Genomic DNA, 22529 nt, shown 5'->3' on the forward strand with positions numbered 1-22529 from the left:
GACTGGCAGGCGGCTTAACCAACCGGAGCAGCAGAAGCCGTCCCTCTCAGCACCACGTGACCGTCGTTGACGGGCAGGCGGCGCCTCGGGAGGGGGGCGGGATCAAAAAGGCGACCGTTCACTTGCGTCAACGTCACGGCAGTCCCGCCCCCATCTGACGGCGGCTGGGACCACGTGGCCTGGCAGGCTCGCCCCACTCCCTCCCTCCTCAACCTCCCGCCGCCGCCGAGGTTGTTGACGCCGCGGTCTCGGCTCTCCTCCACCACCTCCCTCCCTCTTTCTTTTTCTCTCTCTCTCGGCTCCAAAATGGACTCTGCTGTGCAACTCCGGCAGAGGCAGTATGGCGCCGCTCTGCCCATGGCAGGTGAGAGGGACTTCTTAGTCCTCAAATTAAATCAATAACTAAGTGTGGGGTGTGTGAGGGGGCGGGCCGGGTGTGAGAAATGGCCGCCTGGCGAGAGGCCGCCTACTGCCGCGGAGGCCTGCACGTCCCGGCCCTGAGTGTTGCTGAGAGGCTGGGTGGTTGGTGCTCGCAGCGATGGCGCTCCGTTGCCCATCGCCCGCTCGTCGTCTCAGCGGCGGCGGTTAAACGGTTATCCCGCTGACGTCAACTCGGCGCCGCCATCTTGTCCCGGCGGCCATTTTGTCTGTGTGTGTCTGTATGTCCATGTGTGTGTCTGTACGTCCATGTGTGTGTCTGTACGTCCATGTGTGTGTCTGTACGTCCATGTGTGTGTCTGTACGTCCATGTGTGTGTCTGTACGTCCATGTGTGTGTCTGTACGTCCATGTGTGTGTCTGTACGTCCATGTGTGTGTCTGTACGTCCATGTGTGTGTCTGTATGTCCATGTGTGTGTCTATGTCCATGTGTGTGTCTGTATATCCATGTGTGTCTGTATATCCATGTGTGTCTGTATATCCATGTGTGTCTGTATATCCATGTGTTTGTCTGTATGTCCATGTGTGTGTCTATGTCCATGTGTGTGTCTATGTCCATGTGTGTGTCTGTATGTCCGTGTGTGTGTGTCTATGTCCGTGTGTGTGTCTATGTCCATGTGTGTGTCTGTATGTCCGTGTGTGTGTGTCTATGTCCGTGTGTGTCTATGTCCGTGTGTGTGTGTCTGTCCGTGTGTGTCTATGTCCTTGTGTGTCTATGTCCTTGTGTGTCTATGTCCTTGTGTGTCTATGTCCATGTGTGTCTGTATGTCCGTGTGTGTCTGTATGTCCATGTGTGTCTATGTCTGTGTGTGTCTAAGTCCGTGTGTGTCTGTACGTCCATGTGTGTGTCTGTACGTCCATGTGTGTGTCTACGTCCATGTGTGTGTGTACGTCCATGTGTGTGTCTGTACGTCCATGTGTGTGTCTGTACGTCCATGTGTGTGTCTGTACGTCCATGTGTGTGTCTGTGTCCATGTGTGTGTATATCCATGTGTGTGTGTCTGTACGTCCATGTGTGTGTGTGTCTGTACGTCCATGTGTGTGTGTCTGTACGTCCATGTGTGTGTGTGTACGTCCATGTGTGTGTGTCTGTACGTCCGTGTGTGTCTATGTCCATGTGTGTGTGTCTGTATGTCCATGTGTGTGTACATCCATGTATGTGTCTGTACCTCCATGTGTGTGTCTGTACGTCCATGTGTGTGTCTGTACGTCCATGTGTGTGTCTACTTACCCCCTCCCCGACCCGTGACCACATCACCCCCGTCCTCTACAAGCTCCACTGGCTCCCCATTCCCCCAGAGAATCCAGTACAAAATCCTCCTCATGACCTACAAAGCCCTCCATAACCTGGCCCCATCCTACCTGACTGACCTCCTCCACAGACACACTCCCACCGCACCCTCCGCTCTGCTGCTGCTAACCTCCTGTCCCCCCCCCCCATCCGGACCAAACTCAGATCCTGTGGGGACAGGGCTTTCTCCATCGCTGCTCCCACCCTCTGGAACTCACTACCCCAAACCGTCAGAGACTCCTCCTCACTCACCACATTTAAAACATCACTGAAGTCTCACTTGTTCAACACCGCCTTCAATCATTGACCGTTGCTCCACCTTATTCATCCTTTTCTGTTTGTTTATTTATTTATCTTCAACAGTTCAACAGAGCTTTATTTGTCATTCGGTACCAAGGTACCGAACGAAACTACATAGCAGTCACACACAAAAAAGAACACAAGACACATGACCCCAACACAAACGTCCATCACAGTGACTCCAAACACCCCCTCACTGTGATGGAGGCAACAAAACTTCCACTCTCTTCCTCACGCCCACGGACAGACAGCTCGTCCCCGACCGACCCGCACAGTCCCCGCAAGGGGATGGAAGTCCCTGCGGCCAAGTCGCACCGGGCGCTGAGACGTCTCGCGGCCGAACCGGGCGGTGGAAGGCCCCGCGACCGAGCCGTGCGCAGCTAAGTCCCGCGGCCGAGCCGCACCGGGCGATGTTAGGCCCCGCGGCCGAGCCGCACCGGGCGATGGAAGGCCCCACGGCCAAGCCGCACCGGGCGATGTTAAGTCCAGCGGCCGAGCCGCACCAGCGATGAAAAGTCCCGCGGTCGCGCCGGGCGATGTTAGGCCCCGCGGCCCGGGCACTGATAAGTCCAGCGGCCGAGCCGCACCAGCGATGTTAGGCCCCGCGGCCGAGCTGCACCGGGCACTGTTAAGTCCAGCGGCCGAGCCGCACCGGGCGATGTTAAGTCCAGCGGCCGAGCCGCACCGGGCGATGGAAGGCCCCGCGGCCGAGCCGCACCGTGAGGAAGAGACCTAAAAGGAAAAAAGACGAACAGACTGCTAGCGAGCCGCAGCCGTTAGGCGCCGCCACTTCCACATAGTCACTTCTTTATGTTAGATCTAATATGTAAAGCGTCTTTGGGTTTCTAGAAAAACGCTATATAAATGTAATGCATTATTATTATTATGTGTGTGTCTGTACGTCCATGTGTGTGTCTGTATGTCCATGTGTGTGTCTGTATGTCCATGTGTGTGTTTTTACGTCCATGTGTGTGTCTACGTCCATGTGTGTGCCTGTACGTCCATGTGTGTGCCTGTACGTCCATGTGTGTGCCTGTCTGTCCATGTATCTGTATATGTCTGTGTATGGCTGTATATGTGTGTACATCTGCACATGTCTACATGTCTGTGTGCCTCTGTTTGCATATGTCTGTCTGTATTTGCATTTATCTGTCTATATGTTTACATTTGTGTATTTGTTTACATTTGTGTCTATTTGTTTACATTTGTGTCTATATGTTTGCATTTGTCTGTATATGTTTGCATATGTCTGGGCTGTATATGTGTAAATGTCTGTGATTCAATATGTTTGTGTAAATGTCTGTCTGAATATATGTGTCTGTCTATATGTTTCTGTGTCTAAGAGCTGGATAGAGCTCTTAGGGATAGCGGAGTCAGGGGGTATGGGGAGAAGGCAGGAACGGGGTACTGATTGAGAATGATCAGCCATGATCACATTGAATGGCGGTGCTGGCTCGAAGGGCCGAATGGCCTCCTCCTGCACCTATTGTCTATGTATAGAGTGTAGGAAGGAACTGCAGTTGCTGGTTTAACCGATGATAGGCACAAAATTGCTGGAGTAACTCAGGAGGTCAGACAGCACCCGGAGAAAAGGAATTGGTGACGTTTCGGCTTGCGTGCAAATGTATGTGTATGTTGGTGTGTGTGTGGAGGTAACCTGAGGAGGTTGCACCTCTCTCTGGCCTCGCCCCTTCCCTGCCACTACACCCCTACACACAAACACATCGCAGGTTCGGCTCTGCCATGCCGGCTACCTGCTTCCCCCTCCTACCTGTTTGAGGAAGGTCAGGGCTTGGGATGGGCGGGGTTGGTGCATGGGCCACATGGATTGCTCAGTGTGTGGAACTGAAGAAGACACAAAACGTCACCTGTCCACATTCTCCAGCGATGCTGCCTGACCCGCTGAGTTGCTCCAGCACTTTGCGTCCTTTTGTGCGTTAACCAGCGTCTGCAGTTCCCTGTTTCTGTGTGTAGATCAACTTTTCTGTGTGTTCCAGTTTCTTGTGTCTCTATTTGTGTATTTATAGGTACCCATGAATAATACTGGGTAAACCTAATCACCTACATGTTACACACTCACCCACAAACCTTGCATCCCCATCACACAAAACAACCTCCTTTCTATTGGCTCCATTTTTTACCTCGCGCTCGAGAAGGCCAGCAGGCTGAGTCGCACCCTGGCCACCCCTTCTTCTCTCTCCCATCAGGCGAAAGGTATAGAAGTGCGAAAATGCACACCACCAGATTCAGGGACAGTTTCTTCCCAGCTGTTATCAAGCAACTGAATCATCCTCGGAAGGCAGTGGAGGCCAATTCTCTGAATGCATTCAAGAGAGAGCTAGATAGAGCTCTTAAGGATAGCGGAGTCAGGGGGTATGGGGAAAAGGCAGGAACGGGGTAATGATTGAGAATGATCAGCCATGATCACATTGAATGGTGGTGCTGGCTCGAAGGGCCGAATGGCTTCCTCCTGCACCTATTGTCTATCCTACCAGAACCAGAGAGCAGTGCTGAACTACAATCTCCCTCTTTAATGACCCTCAGACTATGCTGGCTTTACCTTGAACTAAAAATGATTCAATTATTGTGTATCTTCCACACTGTAAATGGATTGATTGTAATCGTGTATTATCTTCTGCTGTCTGGTTAGCACGCAACAAAAAGCTTTTCATTGTACCACGGTACAAGTGACAATGAACTGCACTGAACTGAAAAGTGATAAAAAACTACAGGCCAAACCGACGATCTAGTTTTCGTCCAGCTTTTAGGAAATGTTAAACGCTGTGAATAGTTGAGGGTTCATCACACATCCTTGCAGGGTGTCTAATCCTGTTAACTGGAATTTCTCAAACCAGATCAATAACTGGTTGTCAATTCAATAAAATTCAATTCAACTAAGAGCCCCCCCTTACAAGCAACTTCTAGCAAAGTAATCTTGTGTAAATCTCATAAGATCATATGTTATAGGGGTAGAATTGGGCCATTTGGCCCATCTACTCTGCCATTCAATAATGGCTGATCTATCTCTCCCTCCTAACCCCATTCTCTTGCCTCCTCCCCATAACGTCTGACACCCATACTAATCAAGAAACCATCTCTGCCTAAAATATATCCACTGACTTTGCCTTCACAGCGTTCTGTGGTAAAGAACTCCCACTGATTCACCAGCCTCTGACTAAAGAATTTGTTATTTATTCACAAAATGCTGGAGTAACTCAGCAGGTCAGGCAGCAGGTCAGGCAGCATCTCAGGAGAGAAGGAATGGGTGATGTTTCGGGTCGAGACCCTTCTTCAGTTTTAGTATATAGACTAGACTAAGTGGACCCGTTGGGCCCAAACCTCTCCTGCATTGGTGCAGCACCCTGTCCTCCCCTCTCTCCTCAACCCCCCCTCCCTTCTCCCCCACTACCCTGTCCCCCCTCCCCTCCTTTTAAACTTAGAAATGTGAATAACTTTAAAAATATAACACCGATTTCAATAAAACTACTTGCATTATCAATAAAGTGACAATGGTGAGTAAGGTGGGCCTAAAATTGTCGTGCTATCCTGTACCGTTTTGGCTGAAGTTCAGTCACAAACAAGATAACAAACGAGAGTTTTAGTATATAGATATTACAATAATCTTGGTACACACAATTATTTAGAGGTGTTCATTGATCATCTGTATATTGCTAAAACTCTCAACTTGTATATATGTGGATATATTTATATGTGGATAGATTTGTTCCCGAAATATAGCCAAAATGGTACAGATAGCGGAACAACTTTAGGCCCACCTTACTCACCATTGGCCTGTGGTTCAAATGGTTGTTATATTTTAATTTTTAAAAACTTTTTAAACGTAAAAAAAAAAGCACTTTTTTAACTTTAATAAATTTGATTGCCTCTACCCAAGTGTCTTCAGTTGGGGGAGTGTTGCTGGGCCCGCAGGAGAGGTTTGGACGGAGGGTTGCCGAGCCCGCAGGTGAGATTTGGGCCCAACTTTGTAGTATTAAAAATCGGATCATAATGTTAAAAAGATTGCAGTGTTCATTGTTTATCAAGAATGTGCTAATTCTCTGCTTTGTTTTTTTTTTCCCTTTCAGAACATCCAAGTCTCATAATGTCTGCCCCATCAACACCAAAGATTGTGCTGAAAAGCACAACCAAGATGTCACTGAATGAGCGGTGAGGCAGCCGACAACATTTCAAGCCAGTCGTGTAGCTGATTAGCAATTAAAAGAGATTTTAAAAAGTGCACAATGATATCCGGGGATTCAACATATGAGAATATTGCTCTTCCCTTATGTATTACTGCTGCGCCAGTTGATGGCACTTAAAATAAAGCAGTTATCAGGTGCAAACAAACAAAAGTTTTGTGAAGGATGGTGGCCTAGGCGGTACAAAAGTAGCAATGATGCAGGGCTGTTGAAAAACAAAACAAGCTGATCGTAAGAATGTGATTTAATGGAAATGACCCTAGTGGTAAAATTGCCGGCCCAGTCTTGCGCACAAATCCCCACCCCCCCTTCCCCACCCCGTCCTTCAATTACTTGAGGTTTTTTTTCCCGGATAAATTTGTACACAAACTCTGGGTTGCAACCGCCCCCCGTGCTGTCCGTGGCGGACACGCGTGCTGAGCCGCGTGGTCTGGCCAGTAAGAGGCAGCCGGTGGGCACTGTGATTGAAGTCCGAAGCCCTCCTGCGTACAGCTGGGGGGTCTTGTAAGTGGCACAAAATCTGCTGCTTTTGCTTTCCCTTTTCAACTTACTTCCCCGCCGCTTCAGTCGCAACGGCGACCTGGCCCCTCCAAAGATGCAGAGGCCTTTGCTTACGTGCAGCTCTTCGTACTTTTAATTCCACTCCACTGGCTTAACAGTGTCACTCCTAGTTGCTACAATCAACTGTCCTGAACTCTGTTTCACTCACTAGTAGCCCAAGTGAGCAGTCTTGGTTGCCCTGTCATCCGAAAGATGTTTATTCAGCTGGAAAGGTGGTGTTAGCGTTGAGAATATTTCCGAGGATGTTGCCAGGACTCGAGGGCTTGAGCTGTAGGGAGAGGCTGGACTGGCTAGGATTTTATTCCTTGGAGCTCAGGTGGCTGAGGGACAATCTTATAGAGGTGTATAAGATCATGAGGGGAATGGATAGGGTGTAAATGCACAATCTTTTATCTAAAGTAGGGGGAAAAGTTGAAGGTTTTCCACTGAAAGGCAAGAATAAAATAGAAAGTCGTCATATTGTGAAAGAACTTAAAAGATAAAGCTAAAATTAAAAAGGTGGGGAGATTAAAATGGGTGCTTGTTAGTCATAGGTGACATGTTTGAGTGGTACTAATAGGATGGACGAGGTTTTGAAAGCAGTGGTTTAAAATAATTGAAAGGTGGAAATGAACAGATAATAAACTAGCGAATGTGGAAAGATTGAAATTCTTCATCCAGACTGGCTATGCAGCTAGACACAAAATGCTGGAGTATCTCAGCGGGACAGGCAGCATCTCTGGAGGACATTGTGTAGGAAGGAACTGCAGATGCGGGTTTAAACTGAAAGTAGACACAAAGAGTTGGAGTAATTAAGCGGGGCGGGCGGCATCTCTGGAGAGAAGGAATGGGTGACGTTTCTGGGCTTGAGACCCAACACCAGTCTGAAGAACTAGTAGACATAGTTACTAGATGGAAAAACACAAAATGCTGGAGCAGCTCATCGGGTCAGGCAGCAGCTCTGGAGAAAAGGAATAGGTGACGTTTTGGGTTGAGACCCCCCTTCAGGCCCTGTAGATACGGGCTCTGTAGCTTTCTAGATGAGACGAGATGACGGCCACTGTCACCCATGTTAGATGATTATTGGATAGGTACCGTGAATCCTGTTTTTGAAAGGGAGATAGGTCCTAAAGGTGAGAGAGCTTGAAGTCAGTGAAGATTCACTCGGCCGCGTGATGTTTCAGCGCCCGGTGCGGCTTGGCCGCGGGGACTTGGGCGTGGGGAAGAGAGCGGAAGTTTTGTTGCCTCCATCACAGTGAGGGGTTGTTTGGAGTCACTGTGATGGATGTTTGTGTTGGGGTTATGTGTTGTGTTCTTTTTTTTTTGTGTGACTGCTGGTAACGTAATTTCGTTCGGTACCTTGGTACCGAATGACAAATAAAGCTCTATCTGTATTAGTGGAATACTGAATGAAAAATGAAATGGAGAGGAGGGGGGAGGGAAGTGGAGCTGAAAATATAAAGAGTAGTGTGGACTTTAAATGGGCAGATTATGCTTGATTCCTTTTGAGAAAATGACAGCTGCCACTATTGCATTCTATATTGTATTTGGAGTTCCTACTATTCTTCAATAAGTTGCCTGTAGTAGACTAAAAACGTCACCCATTCCTTCTCTCCTGAGATGCTGCCTGACCTGCTGAGTTACTCCAGCATTTTGTGAATAAATACCTTCGGCCTGCAGTAGACTGATCACTCCGGTTGTATACATGCAAGTTGGACAGATTGAGAGCAAAGCTAGCCGCTTAAAAAAAAAAAACAAAATCATCACGAGCAACAAATTGTGGACTATGGATTGTGTTGATGAGGACAAAATGGATATGTGTGGTGGGAAGTGGTGGCAGTTGAACCTTTGGAAAGAAATTATACTTCGGTTTAAACCAGCATCTGCAGTTCCTTCTTACACACACTGTCATGGTACCAGAATTGAGGTTTATGCTGTCAGAAAAGACTAAATGGAGTGGGATTTGTTTCTCTTGGGGAGGAATAGAGTTTGTTTTTTGGTTGGTATCATCTCCATTTAGGGAGAGACTAAAGTTGCAGCCGTCCATGTAAGGTTAGCACTGTTGACACCGTCTGGGAATTGAGGGGGAAACCTTTTCACCCAGAGAATAAGGCAAATGTGGAACTGTGGGTCCCACGGGAAGCACTTGGGGCGACAAATAGATGTGGATTTAAAGTTAAGCTAGATAAATGAGAGAGATTTATGGATATGTTGATGCATATTGAATAAGAAAGGTGAGAAAGGTTGTATGGAGGAAAAAAAAAACCCTAGCAGGGCAGCAGTAGAGTTGCTGCCTTACAATGAATGCAGCGCTGGAGACCTGGGTTCGATCCCGACCACGGGTGCTGTCTGTACTGAGTTTGTACGTTCTCCCCGTGATCTGCGTGGTTTTTCTCCGAAATAGACAATAGGTGCAGGAGGAAGACATTCGGCCCTTCGAGCCAGCACCGCCATTCAATGTGATCATGGCTGATCATTCTCCCGGCTGATCATGGCTGATCATTCTCAGTACCCCGTTCCTGCCTTCTCCCCATACGCCCTGACTCCGCTATCCTTAAGAGCTCTATCTAACAGATAGAGATCTTCGGTTTCCTCCCACACCCCAAAGACGTGCAGGTTTGTAGGTTAATTGGCTTGGTAAATGTAAAAATTGTCCCAAGTGTGTGTAGGATAGTGTTAATGTGCGGGGATCGCTGGTCGGCGCGGACTCGGTGGGCCGAAAGGGCCTGTTTCTGCGCTGTATCTCTAAACTGATCATCTGAGCCAAATGGCCTGTCTTGATATGGTAAATACGATACATATTGTATAACGGGGAAAACTGCTTTAGTGGTCTTTCTATATACATGTACAGCCTCGTTTTTAGTAAAGATGGTCTTCAGTCTAGGTAGATAGACACAAAATGGTTGGTGGTTAGGAACCTTCAGGGTAGGAAACCCATCTAATAATTCCAAACCCCTGGCTTATCTGTTCACTGATGTCATCACCAGTGATAGCTCTGTCACTGTAGACCATCACTGGACATCACCAGTTTAAAATAAGATGAGCACACACCTCCTTCACTATCTTCAGTGCTGCGAGAAAGACTGTCTGTGTTCTGACTATAGGAGCAAAGTATTAAACCTTTCAGCGTAGGAAAGAACTGCAGATGCCTGTTTACATCGAAGGTAGACACGAAATGCTGGAGTAACTCAGCAGGAATGAACCCTTCAGACTGAACATTTTTAGTTGGTTGGTTTCTTCAAACTGACCTTCTGCCAAATGGTTGACACAGATAAGCAGTGACTAAATTTCTCTTGAGGTTTGATACAGAGTGTTGCTGTTCGGTACTTGTGGAACTGATTTGTGACTCAGACTAGACGCGCCCTTTGGAGATGGTAAACTGGTAGTCAGTGTGTCGTCCATTCAGGACTTGCATCAGTGGAGTGCAGATGTGCGGCTCTCTAAATACCCTACTTCTGCAGAACTTGCTGCAATTTAGTACTTAGAAAGCTTGTGGCCGGTACGGGTGGTTCTGAAATCAGGTGCACCTTGTTTGACTTTCTTTTAATACTCTGTGCAATTGCTGTGCTTTTCATTTCTTCGAATTACCTTGCTGCTCAAGTTTCCCCCCCGGAGCCAGTGTTTCCCCCTCCCCGCCCCCCCATCTCCTATCGTGCTGACTTTTCTCTCTCCGCTGCTGAATGCTTGCGTGCCTTTCCTTCTCTGATACCCCACCACTCCTGCAATGGTTGCAACGCCAGACTTATAAGGGAATGAATGCATTTTAAACGACCAAAAAAAAGCATTGTGCCACTTATCTCTTTAAAAAAAACAGGAAGGAGGTTGTCAAATGGGAATAGCTGAGGGGCTCTCGAGTTGCCTTTGCGAGTTGTGTGTATTTAAACCTGTTTAAACCACTTCTGTTCAACCTTGAAGCTTTACCAACATGCTGAAGAACAAACAGCCTCCAGCGGTGAGCATCCGCGCAACGATGCAGCAACAGCAGCTGGCCAGTGCCAGAAACCGCCGGTTAGCGCAGCAGATGGAGAACAGGCCCTCTGTCCAGGCTGCTCTGAAGCTGAAGCAGGTGAGCGGGCAACATCATCCCGGTGACCGTTTCCCTCCTAGCCCCCCCCACCCCCCCCCCCTCTCTCAGTTCCCACAGCATGCACCGTTACTCCTGATGATACTAGTCCTCGCCGACCACGTGCAAGTATTGTCGACTGCCGTTTGCCGGTTTCCTCCCTCTGCGGGGGGGAAGCGTGCGATGACTTCACCGAGATGAGATGATGGCAAGGGCAATTTTCCTCGGGGGCAAATGGATTCGGGAGCCTCCACTCACAACCGAGTCACTTGCACTGTCCGGACTCGCCATCATGCATCCATGCATTGTTCCCTGGGAGCCACTTTGTGTTTTAAATGCGGGATGTCAGTGCTCACACTGTCCTGCCATGGAAATAAACTTTCGGCTCACCGATCCGTCACACGAAATGGGATGCTTCCTCTGGCAAAAAAAAAACAAACAAAAAAAAATGAATAGAGATGTTGCATCGTTTCCGCAGTGTGTAAAGGGAGGAGAAAGTCGAGGATCGGAGATAATTGGCATTAAAGTAGCGTCTGAAAAAGCTGTTCAGTAGTGCACAAGTCTCAAGATTGACACACTCAACTTTTTTCTACATGTTAAACGAAAGCACCCAAATTGTCGAAGGCTTGGTGAGTTTCTGATTCATTCTGTGCAGAGGGTTGCTTGTTCTCCAGGGTGATATATTTATATATATATATATTTTTCTGCACTGAAAGTATTACTCGTTTGACAGCGGAACCCCGTTAAGCGGGTTCATTCTGAAATTTTAAAAGCTCTGCGTGCTGAATTTCATCTTGACCATTATCCCTTTGGTTGCTTGTTCGAGAAGGGTGGCGGAGCTGCTGCCTTGCAGCGCCAGAGACCCGGGTTCGATCCTTACTACGGACCCACTCCATCCCCCTTCACTCACCCACTCCTTTCCCCACTTCCCCCCAATCCCCGCCCCCACTCCCCCTCTCCCTCCCCCCTACCACCCCACCTATCCACGACTCCCATCCCCCTCCACTCCCCCCCTCCATTCCCCACCTCCCCCTCCATTCCCCACTGCCCCTACCCCTCCACTCCCCCTCCCCTCGAGCCCATCAATCCACCCGATCGTCCATATGTAGCTGAACGTGCTCCTTGATTTATGTGGATGGATCTCTGAGTTATCTCTGGCCAACATCTTTGTCTTTCTGCAGGAAGGAACTGAAGGTGCTGGTTTAAACCGAAGGTAGACACAAAATGCAGGAGTAACTCAGCGGGTCAGGCAGCATCTCTGGAGAGAAGGAATGGGTGACTTTTCGGGTCGAGACCCTTCTTCAGACCCGCTGAGTTACTCCAGCATTTTGTGTCTATCTTTGTATTTGTGCAGTTTAGAAAATACACTCATCTAACGTTTCGGGGCAGAGGGACAAACATAGAGAGATATGGGAAATGCATAATGTTGCATGACCTGCAATGATAGCCTGTAAAAGACACGTGGAAAGGTGCATGGATAGGGATGGCGAGCTAGGCTCTACAGACGGCTGTGGAGGCAAAGTCGATGGGTATTTTTAAGGCGAAGACTGACAGATTCTCAATTAGTCGGCAGGAGAATGGGGTTGAGAGGGAAAGGTAGATCAGCCACGATCTAATGGCGGAGTAGACTTGATGTGCCGATCGAAGGTATTTATTCACAAAATGCTGGAGTAACTCACCAGGTCAGGCAGCATCTCAGGAGAGAAGGAATGGGTGACATTTCGGGTTGAAACCCTTCTTCAGGCTGAGGGTCTCGACCCGAAACGTCACCCATTCCTTCTCTCCTGAGATGCTGCCTGACCTGCTGAGTTCCTCCAGCATTTTGTGAATAAATACCTTCGATTTGTACCAGCATCTGCAGTTATTTTCTTATACTACTGATGTGCCGAATGGCCTAATTCTGGGTATAGAAGTTATGAACTCATGAAAGGATTGGAGGAATATGGGTAGGGAGGAACTGCAGGTGCTGTTTTAAACCAAAGATAGACACAAAAAGCTGGAGTAGCTCAGCGGGACAGGCAGCATCTCTGCAGCGAAGGAATGGGTGACGTTTCGGGTTGAGACCCTTCCTCAGACGAATATGGGACTGGACAGGTGCATGGATAGGAAAGGTTTATGGGGATCTGGGGCTGGCTTAGATGGGGTACCTTGGTCAGCATTGACAAGGTGGGCTGAAGGGCCTGTTTCTGTGGTACGTAACTCTATGCCTCCGTGACGTGGGCTCTGGTGACCAGCAGGGACGGCGTGACGGGGTCCGTACCGCCTTGCATTTGGGTGGCTGCGCCAACCGAAGCCGCGTGTTGCCTGCTTCCTCTTGCCTGGGGCGCCTCCTCTCGGCAGGGGCCCCACCTCGTGAGGCGCGAGCGTGCATGCTAATGGTGCGATTGCTAGTGCAAGTGTTAATTGTGCGACTTTATGGCCCTGAAGAGTCTGAAACAGCGACTAGGTAAGAGCAACATTCAAGCAAGATTGGGACGGCCGGTGGGGGCTTTGGCTCGAGGACCGATTGTCGGCCGGGGATCGCCGAGAGGAGGTGTGCGCCTGGGCCGTGGCGGAAGAGGAGGTGTGAGAGGCGGCCTTCCGCTCAGAGGTAGGTGGTGCCGAGCTGGTAATGCAGCGCTCTTCTCTGAGTATAACTTGCTCCTGTGTGCTGGTATATTCAGATGGATTTCATCGTTGAGCGCAGAACCAAAATGATAGACACAAAATGCTGGAGTAACTCAGTGGATCAGGCAGCATCTCTGGAGAGAAGGAATGGGTGAAGTTTTGGGACAAACAATAACACTGACAAAAAAAACTGAGGTGAGAAGTAACTTTTGCACCCAGAGAGTTGTGAATTTGTGGAATTCTCTGCCACAGAGGGCAGTGGAGGCCAATTCACTGGATGAATTTAAAAGAGAGTTAGATCGAGCTCTAGGGAATCAAGGGATATGGGGAGAAGGCAGGCACAGGTTATTGATTGTGGATGATCAACCATGATCACAATGAATGGCAGTGCTGGCTCAAAAGGCCAAATGGCCTCCTACACCTATTATCTATGTTTCTATGAAAACCCACACAGGTCATGGAGAGAAACATGCAACCTATACAGACAGCACCCGTTGTCAGGATCAAACACGGGTCTCTGGCGCTGTAAGGCAGGAGCTCTACTGCTGCACCACAGTGCCGTCCCGACTCCATAGTTCAGCAATTCGTGTCTTTTTTTTGTTAACCACCACATGCAGCTCCTTGTGTATTTCATGACTGTTGATGTGCAGGAAAGAAGTGCAGATGCTGGTTTAAACCGATGATCGACACAAACTGCTGGGAGTAACTCAGCGGGTGAGACAGCGTCTCTGGAGAAAACGAACAGGTGAGATTTCTGGTCTGAAGAAAGGTCTCGACCCGAAACGTCACCTGTTCCGTTTCTGGAGATGCTGTCTGACCCGCTGAGTAACTCCGGCTTTTTGTGTTGATCTTGAGTGTGGATGTTTGTTTGTACCCATTTTCCTTGCATACCGGGTGATGCTTCTGCTCAGACTTGCATTCCATTTCTAGACTCGCGTAAGCTGGCCAATTTGTTCTTTCGCAACATTCTGCGACGTTTGCTTATTGAAGAAAGTATTTGATGCGAAGATAGATACAAAATGCTGGAGTAACTCATCGACACAGGCAGCATCTCTGGAGAGAAGGAATCGGGTGACGTATCGCGTCGAGACCCTTCTTCATTCCAGAGATATGAATGCAGCGCCGGAGACCCGGGTTCGATCCCGACTAAGGGGGCTGTCTGTGCGTAGTTTGTACGTTCTCCCCGTGACCTGCGTGGGTTTTCTCAGAGATTTTCAGTTTCCTCCCACACTCCAAAGACGTACAGGTTTGTAGGTTAATTGGCTTGGTTAATGTAAAAAAAAATTGTCCCTTGTGGGTATAGGATAGTGTTAATGAGCGGGGATCGCTGGTCGGCGTGGGCCAAAAGGGCCTGTTTCCGCGCCGTATCTCTAAAGATGCTCTAAAGACTCTAAAGTCTCGCTGCGTTACTCCAGTGTTCTGTGTCTATCTCCGGTTTAAACCAGCATCTGCAGTTCTTCCTACACACAAAGTGTTGTGTGTTGGCCCTCAAAGTATTTGGATTCGATAATTCAATGCTAGTGGCATGTTGGCCCTCAAAGTATTTGATGCCTTTGATTGTTGACCCCAGTTGTACTGACACCAGCACGGTGGCGCAGCTGGTAGAGCTGCTGCCTCCCGGCGCCAGAGACCTGGGTTCGATCCTGACCTCGGGATCCTGACCACAGCTCTCTGTGTGGAGTTTGCACGTTCTCCCTGTGTGGGCTTCCTCAGGGTGCACACAAAATGCTGGAGTAACTCAGCGGGTCGGGCAGCATCTCTGGAGAGAAGGAATGGGTGACGTCTGGGGTCGACACCCTTCTTCAGACTGACCAGAAACGTCACCCATCCCTTCTCTCCAGAGATGCTGCCTGACCCGCTGAGTTACTCCATTTTGTGTCTGCCTTCGATTTAAACCAGCATCTGCAGCTCCGGTTTCCGCCCGCACCACAAACAAGTACCCGTACGGGTTCGCAGGTAAATCTCCACAAAGGCGAGCGGCTGTGGATGGGAAAGACGGACGGTCGGCCTCGTGGATCTAACCTCTTTCGTTTCTCTCCCCTCAGGCCAGGGTCCGAACCGAGGGCGCGGCGGAATGCCGCGGTTAGGCCTCAAGCGGGGTGGGATGAGAGGCCGAGGAGGCTTGGGCCGGGGCGGCCCGCCTGGACGAGGAGGAATCGGCGGCAGAGGTTAGTGTTGGAGTCGACTGACCCGGTCGGTGCCTCACTGCGTCCGAGCTTTAAACAACTGGAAGCATTTGCCTTGAGTTGTGCTGGTGACCAAGCTGGTTCCCCTCAGTGGATTCAATAATTCAGTGCTAGTGGCATGTTGACCCTCATAACAAGAGGAGTTGAGTATAGGAGCAAAGAGGTCCTTCTGCAGTTGTACAGGGTCCTAGTGAGACCGCACCTGGAGTACTGTATGCAGTTTTGGTCTCCAAACTTGAGGAAGGACATTTTTACTATTGAGGGAGTGCAGCGCAGGTTCACCAGGTTAATTCCCGGAATGGCGGGACTGTCGTATGTTGAAAGACTGGAACGACTGGGCTTATATACTCTGGAATTTGGACGGATGAGAGGGGATCTCATTGAAACATGTAAGCTTATTAAGGGATTGGTCACGCCAGAGGCAGGAAACATGTTCCCGATGTTGGGGGAAGTCCCGAACCAGGGGCCACAGTTTAAGAATAAGGGGTAGGTCATTCAGAACGGAGATGAGGATAAAAAAATTCACTCAGTTGTGAAGCTGTGGAACTCTCTGCCTCAGAAGGCAGTGGAGGCCAATTCCCTGGATGCTTTCAAGAGAGAGCTAGATAGAGCTCTTAAGGATAGCGGAGTCAGGGGGTATGGGGAGAAGGCAGGAACGGGGTACTGATTGAGAATGATCAGCCATGATCACATTGAATGTCCGAATGGCCTACTCCTGCACCTATTGTCTTATTGATTAGCAGAGTCGAGGGATATGGGGAGAAGGCAGGGACAGGGTGCTGATTGTGGGCGATCAGCCACGATCACGGTGAATAGCGGCGCTGGCTCGAAGGGCCGAATGGCCTACTCCTGCACCTATTGCCCATTGTCTAATGCTTTATCGTCATGTGTACCTAGGTACAGGTGCTCCTCAACTTACGATGGGGTTCCGTTCCGAGAAACCCATCGGAAACCGAAAATATCGTAAGTCGAAATGCATTTAATACACCCGATCACGTGGCCGGAAGTGAGCCTCGGTACACGTGATGATAAAGCATCGAGCCATTGATTGAAACGGGTCGTTGCCGTTTGCACCATCGCAAAGTCGAGATATCGTAAGTCGGGGAGCATCTGTACAGTGATTTTTCTTCTTGCTTACAATACACAAAGTCCACAGAGCCGCCACGTTTCTGGCGCTGACAAAATCCCTCTTTGTTCTCGGTGCCGTTCTCCATGGCCCCACCCTCATAAGTTGATGTTCTAGGAGCCGAATTAGGCCACTCGGCCCGTCAAGTCTTCTCCCGCCTACAGAATAATGAAAGGCCCAGATAGAGTGGACGTGGAGAGGATGTTTCCACTGGTGGGAGAGTCTAGGACCAGAGGGCACAGCCTCAGAATTAAAGGACGCTCTTTTAAAAAGGGGGTGAGGAGGAACTTCTTTAGTCAGAGGGTAGTTAATCTGTGGAACTCATTGCCACAGAGGGCTGTAGAGGCCAAGTCAGTGGATATTTTTAAGGCAGGGATGGACAAGTTCTTGATTAGAACGGGTGTCAAGGGTTATAGGGACAAGGCAGTAAAGTGGGATTAGGAGGCAGAGATCAGCCATGGTTGAATGGCGGAGTAGACTCGACGGGCCGAATGGCCTAATTCTCCAATAACGTGAAATTGCCATTCAATTATGGCTGGTCTATGTTTTCCTCTCAACCCCATTCTCCTGCCTTCTCCCTATACTCTGGGTAGAATACTTGTGCACCTACCCTACCTCGTCCCTTCATGATCTCGTACACCTCTAAGAACACATCTCATCCTCCTACACTCCAAGAAATACAATCGTCGCCTGGTCAACCTCCCCCTTCTAGCTCAGGCTCTCGAGTCCTGGCAACATCCTCGTCAATCTTTTCTTCACCATTTCCAACATAACATCTTTCCAATACGACCATAAACGAGGGAACTGCCCAATTCACTTCCACCCCATTGCGGACATTGGCCTTCATACATGGAAGTAATGCACTGCAATGGTGAGAACTACACCGATGAGCCAAAACATTATGACCACTGACAGGTGAAGTGAATAACATTGATTGTCTTGTTACAATGGCACCTGTCAAGGGGTGGGATATATTAGGCAGCAAGTGAACAGTCAGTTCTTGAAGTTGACGCGTTGGATGCAGGAGAAATGGGCAGGAGTAAAGACCTGAGCGACTTTGACAGGGGTCAAATTGTTGTGGCCAGACGACTGGGTCAGAGCATCTCTGAATCGGCAAGGCTTGTGGGGTGCTCCCGGTCAGCAGTGGTGAGTACCGACCGACAGTGGTCCGAGGAGGGACGAACCACAAACCGGCGACAGGCAGGGTGTTGGACGCCTAAGGCTCATCGATGCGCGAGGGCAACGTAGGCTATCCCGTCTGGTCCGAACCAACTATGGCACAAGTCACAGAAAATGTTAATGGTGGTCACGGGAGGAATGTGTCACAATACACAGTGCATCGCACCCTGCTGCGTATGGGGCTGCACACGGAGGACCAACAGCATATTAGGCAGGTGGTCATAATGTTTTGGCTGATCGGTGTATATTCTGTTTCGTCCCCTCTGCTCAACCCATTGTACTTTTGTTTAACTTAGTTTGGTGTTCAGTTTAGCTAAGAGATACAGTGCGAAACGGGCCCTTCAGCGCACCGTGCTGACCCGCGATCCCTGCACACTGGCACTATCCTACACACTAAGGACTGTACAATTTTATTTTACCGATGCCAATTAAACTACAAACGTGTACGTCTTTGGAGTGTGGGAGGAAACCGGAGCACCTGGGGAAAACCCACGGGGTCACAGGGAGAACGTACAGACAGTGCCCGTAGTCAGGATCGAGCCCGGGTGTCTGCCGCTGTAAGGCAGCTGCTTCGTATAGACAGCACCCGAAGTCAGCATCGAACCCTAACCCTCAAGTGCCAAGGAATACCAGCTGGTTCAGTAGGTTTACAGGAAAATGGCCAAGTACACAAAGCCAACTCTCACCCTGAGGGGGGCCCAACACGTGCTCGGGTCACCACAACTTGTATTTGGTTTTTCTCTGGTACTGTATTTGGTTTTTCTCTGCCCTACTGCTGCACCCTAGCCCCTGTTCCAATATCGAAAGGGGCTGCTCCTTGCCTTCTGGCTGCATTTCTCACCCACCGTCCTCATCTTTGGACACCCTCTGCATAGGGGAGAGGGTAGGGGGCCACGAATGTCCTGGTTGGGTTGCTCCTGGGCCTGGCCAAGCTGGCCATCCGCGAGTCACGGCGCCAGGCGGAAGAGGGCTCTTTTCCAGGGTTACGTCCGTCCGTGCCCGGGTGTCAGAGAGGGACTAGGCGCTGCCCACAGGCACCCTGGGGGATTTCCTGGACCGCTGGGCACGGTGGGGGTGGTGGAATATATCCTGGACAAGGAGTGTAAGATAGTTGTATAATAGTTTATAGTTTGTCTTGTATTATGGTGGTGGGTTCTGTTTTGGTTTTATTGTTCTGTATATATTATTTTAATATTCGAATAAATATTTTTGATTAATAAAAATTTAAAAACCGTGCCGCCCTAAGATTGTTTTATTATTGATCTGTTTGGGGAGACGCAGCGGCAGAGTTGCCGCCTTACAGCGAATGCAGCGCCGGAGACCCGGGTTCCATCCCGACTACGGGTGCCGTCTGTACGGAGTTTGCACGTTCTCCCCGTGTCCCGCGTGGGTTTTCTCCGAGATCTTCGGTTCCCTCCCACACTCCAAGGACGTGCAGGTTTATAGGTTAATTGGCTTGGTAAATGGAAGAAAAAAAATTGTCCCTGGTGTGTGTAGGTAGGATAGTGTTAATGTGTGCAGGGATCGCTGGTCGTTGTGGGCCGAAGGGCCTGTTTCCGCGCTGTATCTCTAAACTATACTAAAGTGTCTCTAAACATACAAAACGAAGCTTTTCACTGTGCACGTCACGACACTAAACCCACAGTCTTCACCCAACCTGACGGCAGTTTTTCTCTATTGTGCCCTATAGGTCGCGGCGCGATGGTGGGCCGCGGACGAGGGGGGTTCCCAGGCCGGGGCAGAGGCCGGGGCCGAGGGAGAGGAGTGACCCGTCCCCCGCTGACCAGGGAACAGCTGGACAATCAACTGGACGCCTACATGTCGAAGACCAAGGGCCACCTCGACGCCGAGCTGGACGCTTACATGGCGCAAGCTGACGGCGAAGCCAACGAGTAGCTGTGCCGCGAGACGTGGGAAGGCGCTAGTTTTATCGATAGCATTCGAACTTGAATCTGAAAGCCTAGAGAAACGACACAAGAAACAAAAGCCGAGACTTTTCACTTTTCAGGAAAGAAATAAGCTGTATTTGAACTGCTGACACAGGGTCGGACGTCAAGGTTTCACTTTTTAATTTTCCTTAACCTTTTTACATTTTGTGAAGTTCACGGTTCTGTTTGATACTCTTCCTTTCCCATTTGTGTAACTATCATGACACTGTATAAAGTTTGCTCTTTACTTGGAAGCCCTTTGGTTTTTAGATTAGAGATTCCACGAACAGTCTGCCACTTTGTGGTGGAGGCTGTTTATCATAAAACTTTAGAATTCGAAATGCTTTGTTCCTGGCTTTTTTGTTCCGCTGGCGACAATGTGCTTTTGTTTTTCCGTGTGGCCATCTCTGCTCGTTGGTCAGTGGAACAAGACAGTTTGAAGGCTGACGAAAGGCGGCACGATGGCGCGGCGGTGGAGTTTCTGCCTTGCTGCGCCAGAGACCCGGGTTTGATAATGGCTTCGGGTGCTGTCTGTACGGTGCTCTTCTCCCCATGACCTGCGAGGGTTTTCCCCGGGTGCTCCGGTTTCCTCCCACACTCCAAATACGTACAGGTTTGTAGGTTAATTGGATTGCTAAAATTGTACGTGTGTAAGATAGTGTTAATGTGCGGGGGATCGCTGGTCGGCGTGGACTCAGTGCGCCGAAGGGCCTGTTTCTGTGCTGTATCTCTGAACGAAACTTTTATCTAAATGCCAGATAGACACAATGCTGGAGTAACTCAGCGGGACAGGCAGCATCTCTGGAGAGAAGGAATGGTTGGCGTTTCGGGTCGAGACCCTTCAGACCTTTTCTGACTTTAGTCTGAAGAAGTGTCTCAACAGCATTTTATGAAGGGAATGTGCAGGCAACGCTCAAGCTCTGAAGTGTCGCGACCCGATACATTGGGTTTTACACAAAATTTACAGTGAACGGCAGGGTTCTGGGGAGTTTTGTGGAGCAGAGGGATCTAGGAGCGCAGGTGCATAATTCCTTGAAAGTGGCGTCGCAAGTAGAAAGGCTTGTCACGAAGGCCCATTGGCCTTCATTAGTCAGAGTTTTGAGTAGAATGTGGTTGGGAACTGCAGGAGCAGGTTTATACTGAAGATTTATACAAAGCGTTGGAGTAACTCAGCGAAGGTATTTATTCACAAAATGCTGGGGTAACTCAGCAGGTCAGGCAGCATCTCAGGAGAGGAGGAAGAAGGGTCTCGACCCGAAACGTCACCCATTCCTCCTCTCCTGAGATGCTGCCTGACCTACCCCAGCTATCCTGCTGAGTTACCCCAGCATTTTGTGAATAAATACCTTCGATTTGTACCAGCATCTGCAGTTATTTTCCTACACTACCTAGAGTAACTCAGCGGGTCAGGCAGCATCATGGCAGAAAAATAATGGGTGACGTTTCGGATGGGTCTTCAGGCGGGTCCCTATCCCAAACATTGTTGCCCATCCTTTTTCTCCAAGGATGCTGACTGACCCACTCACTTACTCCAACGCCTTTGTAGCTTAGCTATTGAATATCGAAGTTGGGTGTTTATGTTACAGTTGTACAAGACATTAGTGAGGCCACACGTAGAGTTTTGTGTTCAGTTTTGGTCACCCTGTTAAAGGAAATATGTTGTTTAGCTGGAAAGGGTGCTGAAAAGATTTACAAAGATGTTGCCAAGACTTGAGGGCCTGAGCTACAGGATGAGCAGGCTAGAACTTTATTGCCTAGAACGCATGAGGATGAGGGGTGATCTTATTAATGGCGGTATATAAGATCATGAGGGAAATAGAAAAGGTGAATGCACAGTCTTTTTACCCAGAGTAGGGGAATCGTGAACCAGAGGACATTGGTTTAAGGTGGGGGGGGGGGGGATTTAATGGGAACCTGAGGGGTAACTTTTACACCAAGGTTGGTGGGTGTATGACACGAGCAGCCGGAGGCGGTAGTTTTGGCAGGTACTATCAAGTTTCAAAAACATTTAGATAGGTACATGGATAGGATAGGTTTAGAGGGATACTAGACCAAGTGGACCCATTGGGCCCATTCCTCGTAGAGGGGGAACAGGGAAGGGGAGAGGGGGTCGTCACTGAGTGAGCCCTGGACTCAAAGTCTCTCCTGTATTGGTGTAGCACCCTCAACCCCCCCCCCCCCACTCAATCCCCCCTTATCTCCCCCTCCTCCCCCCACTGACCCACTCCATCCCCCCTACCCCACCCCTACTCGTCCCTCCCTTGCCTCCACCCCCATTCCACACTCCCCGCCCCTATTCCCCCATCCCCTCTCCTGACCCCCACCCCCACTCTCTCCTTCCCCCCACTCCCACTGTTCCCCCCCACCCCCACTGCCCCCTCCTCCCCCCTATCCCCACCCCCATTCTCCCCCTCCCCCCACCCCCACTCTCCCCCCACCCCCACTCTCCCCCCACCCCCACTCTCCCCCCACCCCCACTCTCCCCTCCTCCCCCCTATCCCCTCCTCCCCGAACACCCCCCCCCACTCCTCCCCTGCCCCCCACTCTCCCCCCACTCTCCCACTCTCCACCTCCTCCCCCCCACCCCCACTCTCCCCCCGACCCCCACCCTTTCCTCCACCCACTCGGCCGCCACGCCCACTCCAGGCAGGTGTAGTGTAAATCGAAGATAG

The 22529-nt window shown here is 49.8% G+C and overlaps 1 protein-coding gene across 2 annotated transcripts; it reads left to right on the forward strand.

Moving 5' to 3' along the window:
- The first annotated feature begins 190 nt into the window (after window positions 1-190).
- Window positions 191-20198, forward strand: chtopa (chromatin target of PRMT1a). Of its 2 annotated transcripts, XM_078431812.1 has the most exons (7): window positions 191-364; window positions 5925-5993; window positions 6115-6196; window positions 10684-10834; window positions 13259-13421; window positions 15484-15606; window positions 19620-20198. In XM_078431812.1, exons 1-7 carry the CDS (start codon window positions 307-309, stop codon window positions 19823-19825), a joined length of 852 nt encoding a protein of 283 aa, XP_078287938.1. In that variant the 5' UTR covers window positions 191-306; the 3' UTR covers window positions 19826-20198. The 2 variants fall into 2 exon arrangements, with proteins under 2 accessions (XP_078287938.1, XP_078287939.1); XM_078431813.1 differs by lacking the exon at window positions 5925-5993.
- The last annotated feature ends 2331 nt before the right edge of the window (window positions 20199-22529 follow it).

The sequence above is a fragment of the Rhinoraja longicauda genome, chromosome 44 (genome assembly GCF_053455715.1).
Source record: "Rhinoraja longicauda isolate Sanriku21f chromosome 44, sRhiLon1.1, whole genome shotgun sequence".
Taxonomy (NCBI): domain Eukaryota; kingdom Metazoa; phylum Chordata; class Chondrichthyes; order Rajiformes; family Arhynchobatidae; genus Rhinoraja; species Rhinoraja longicauda.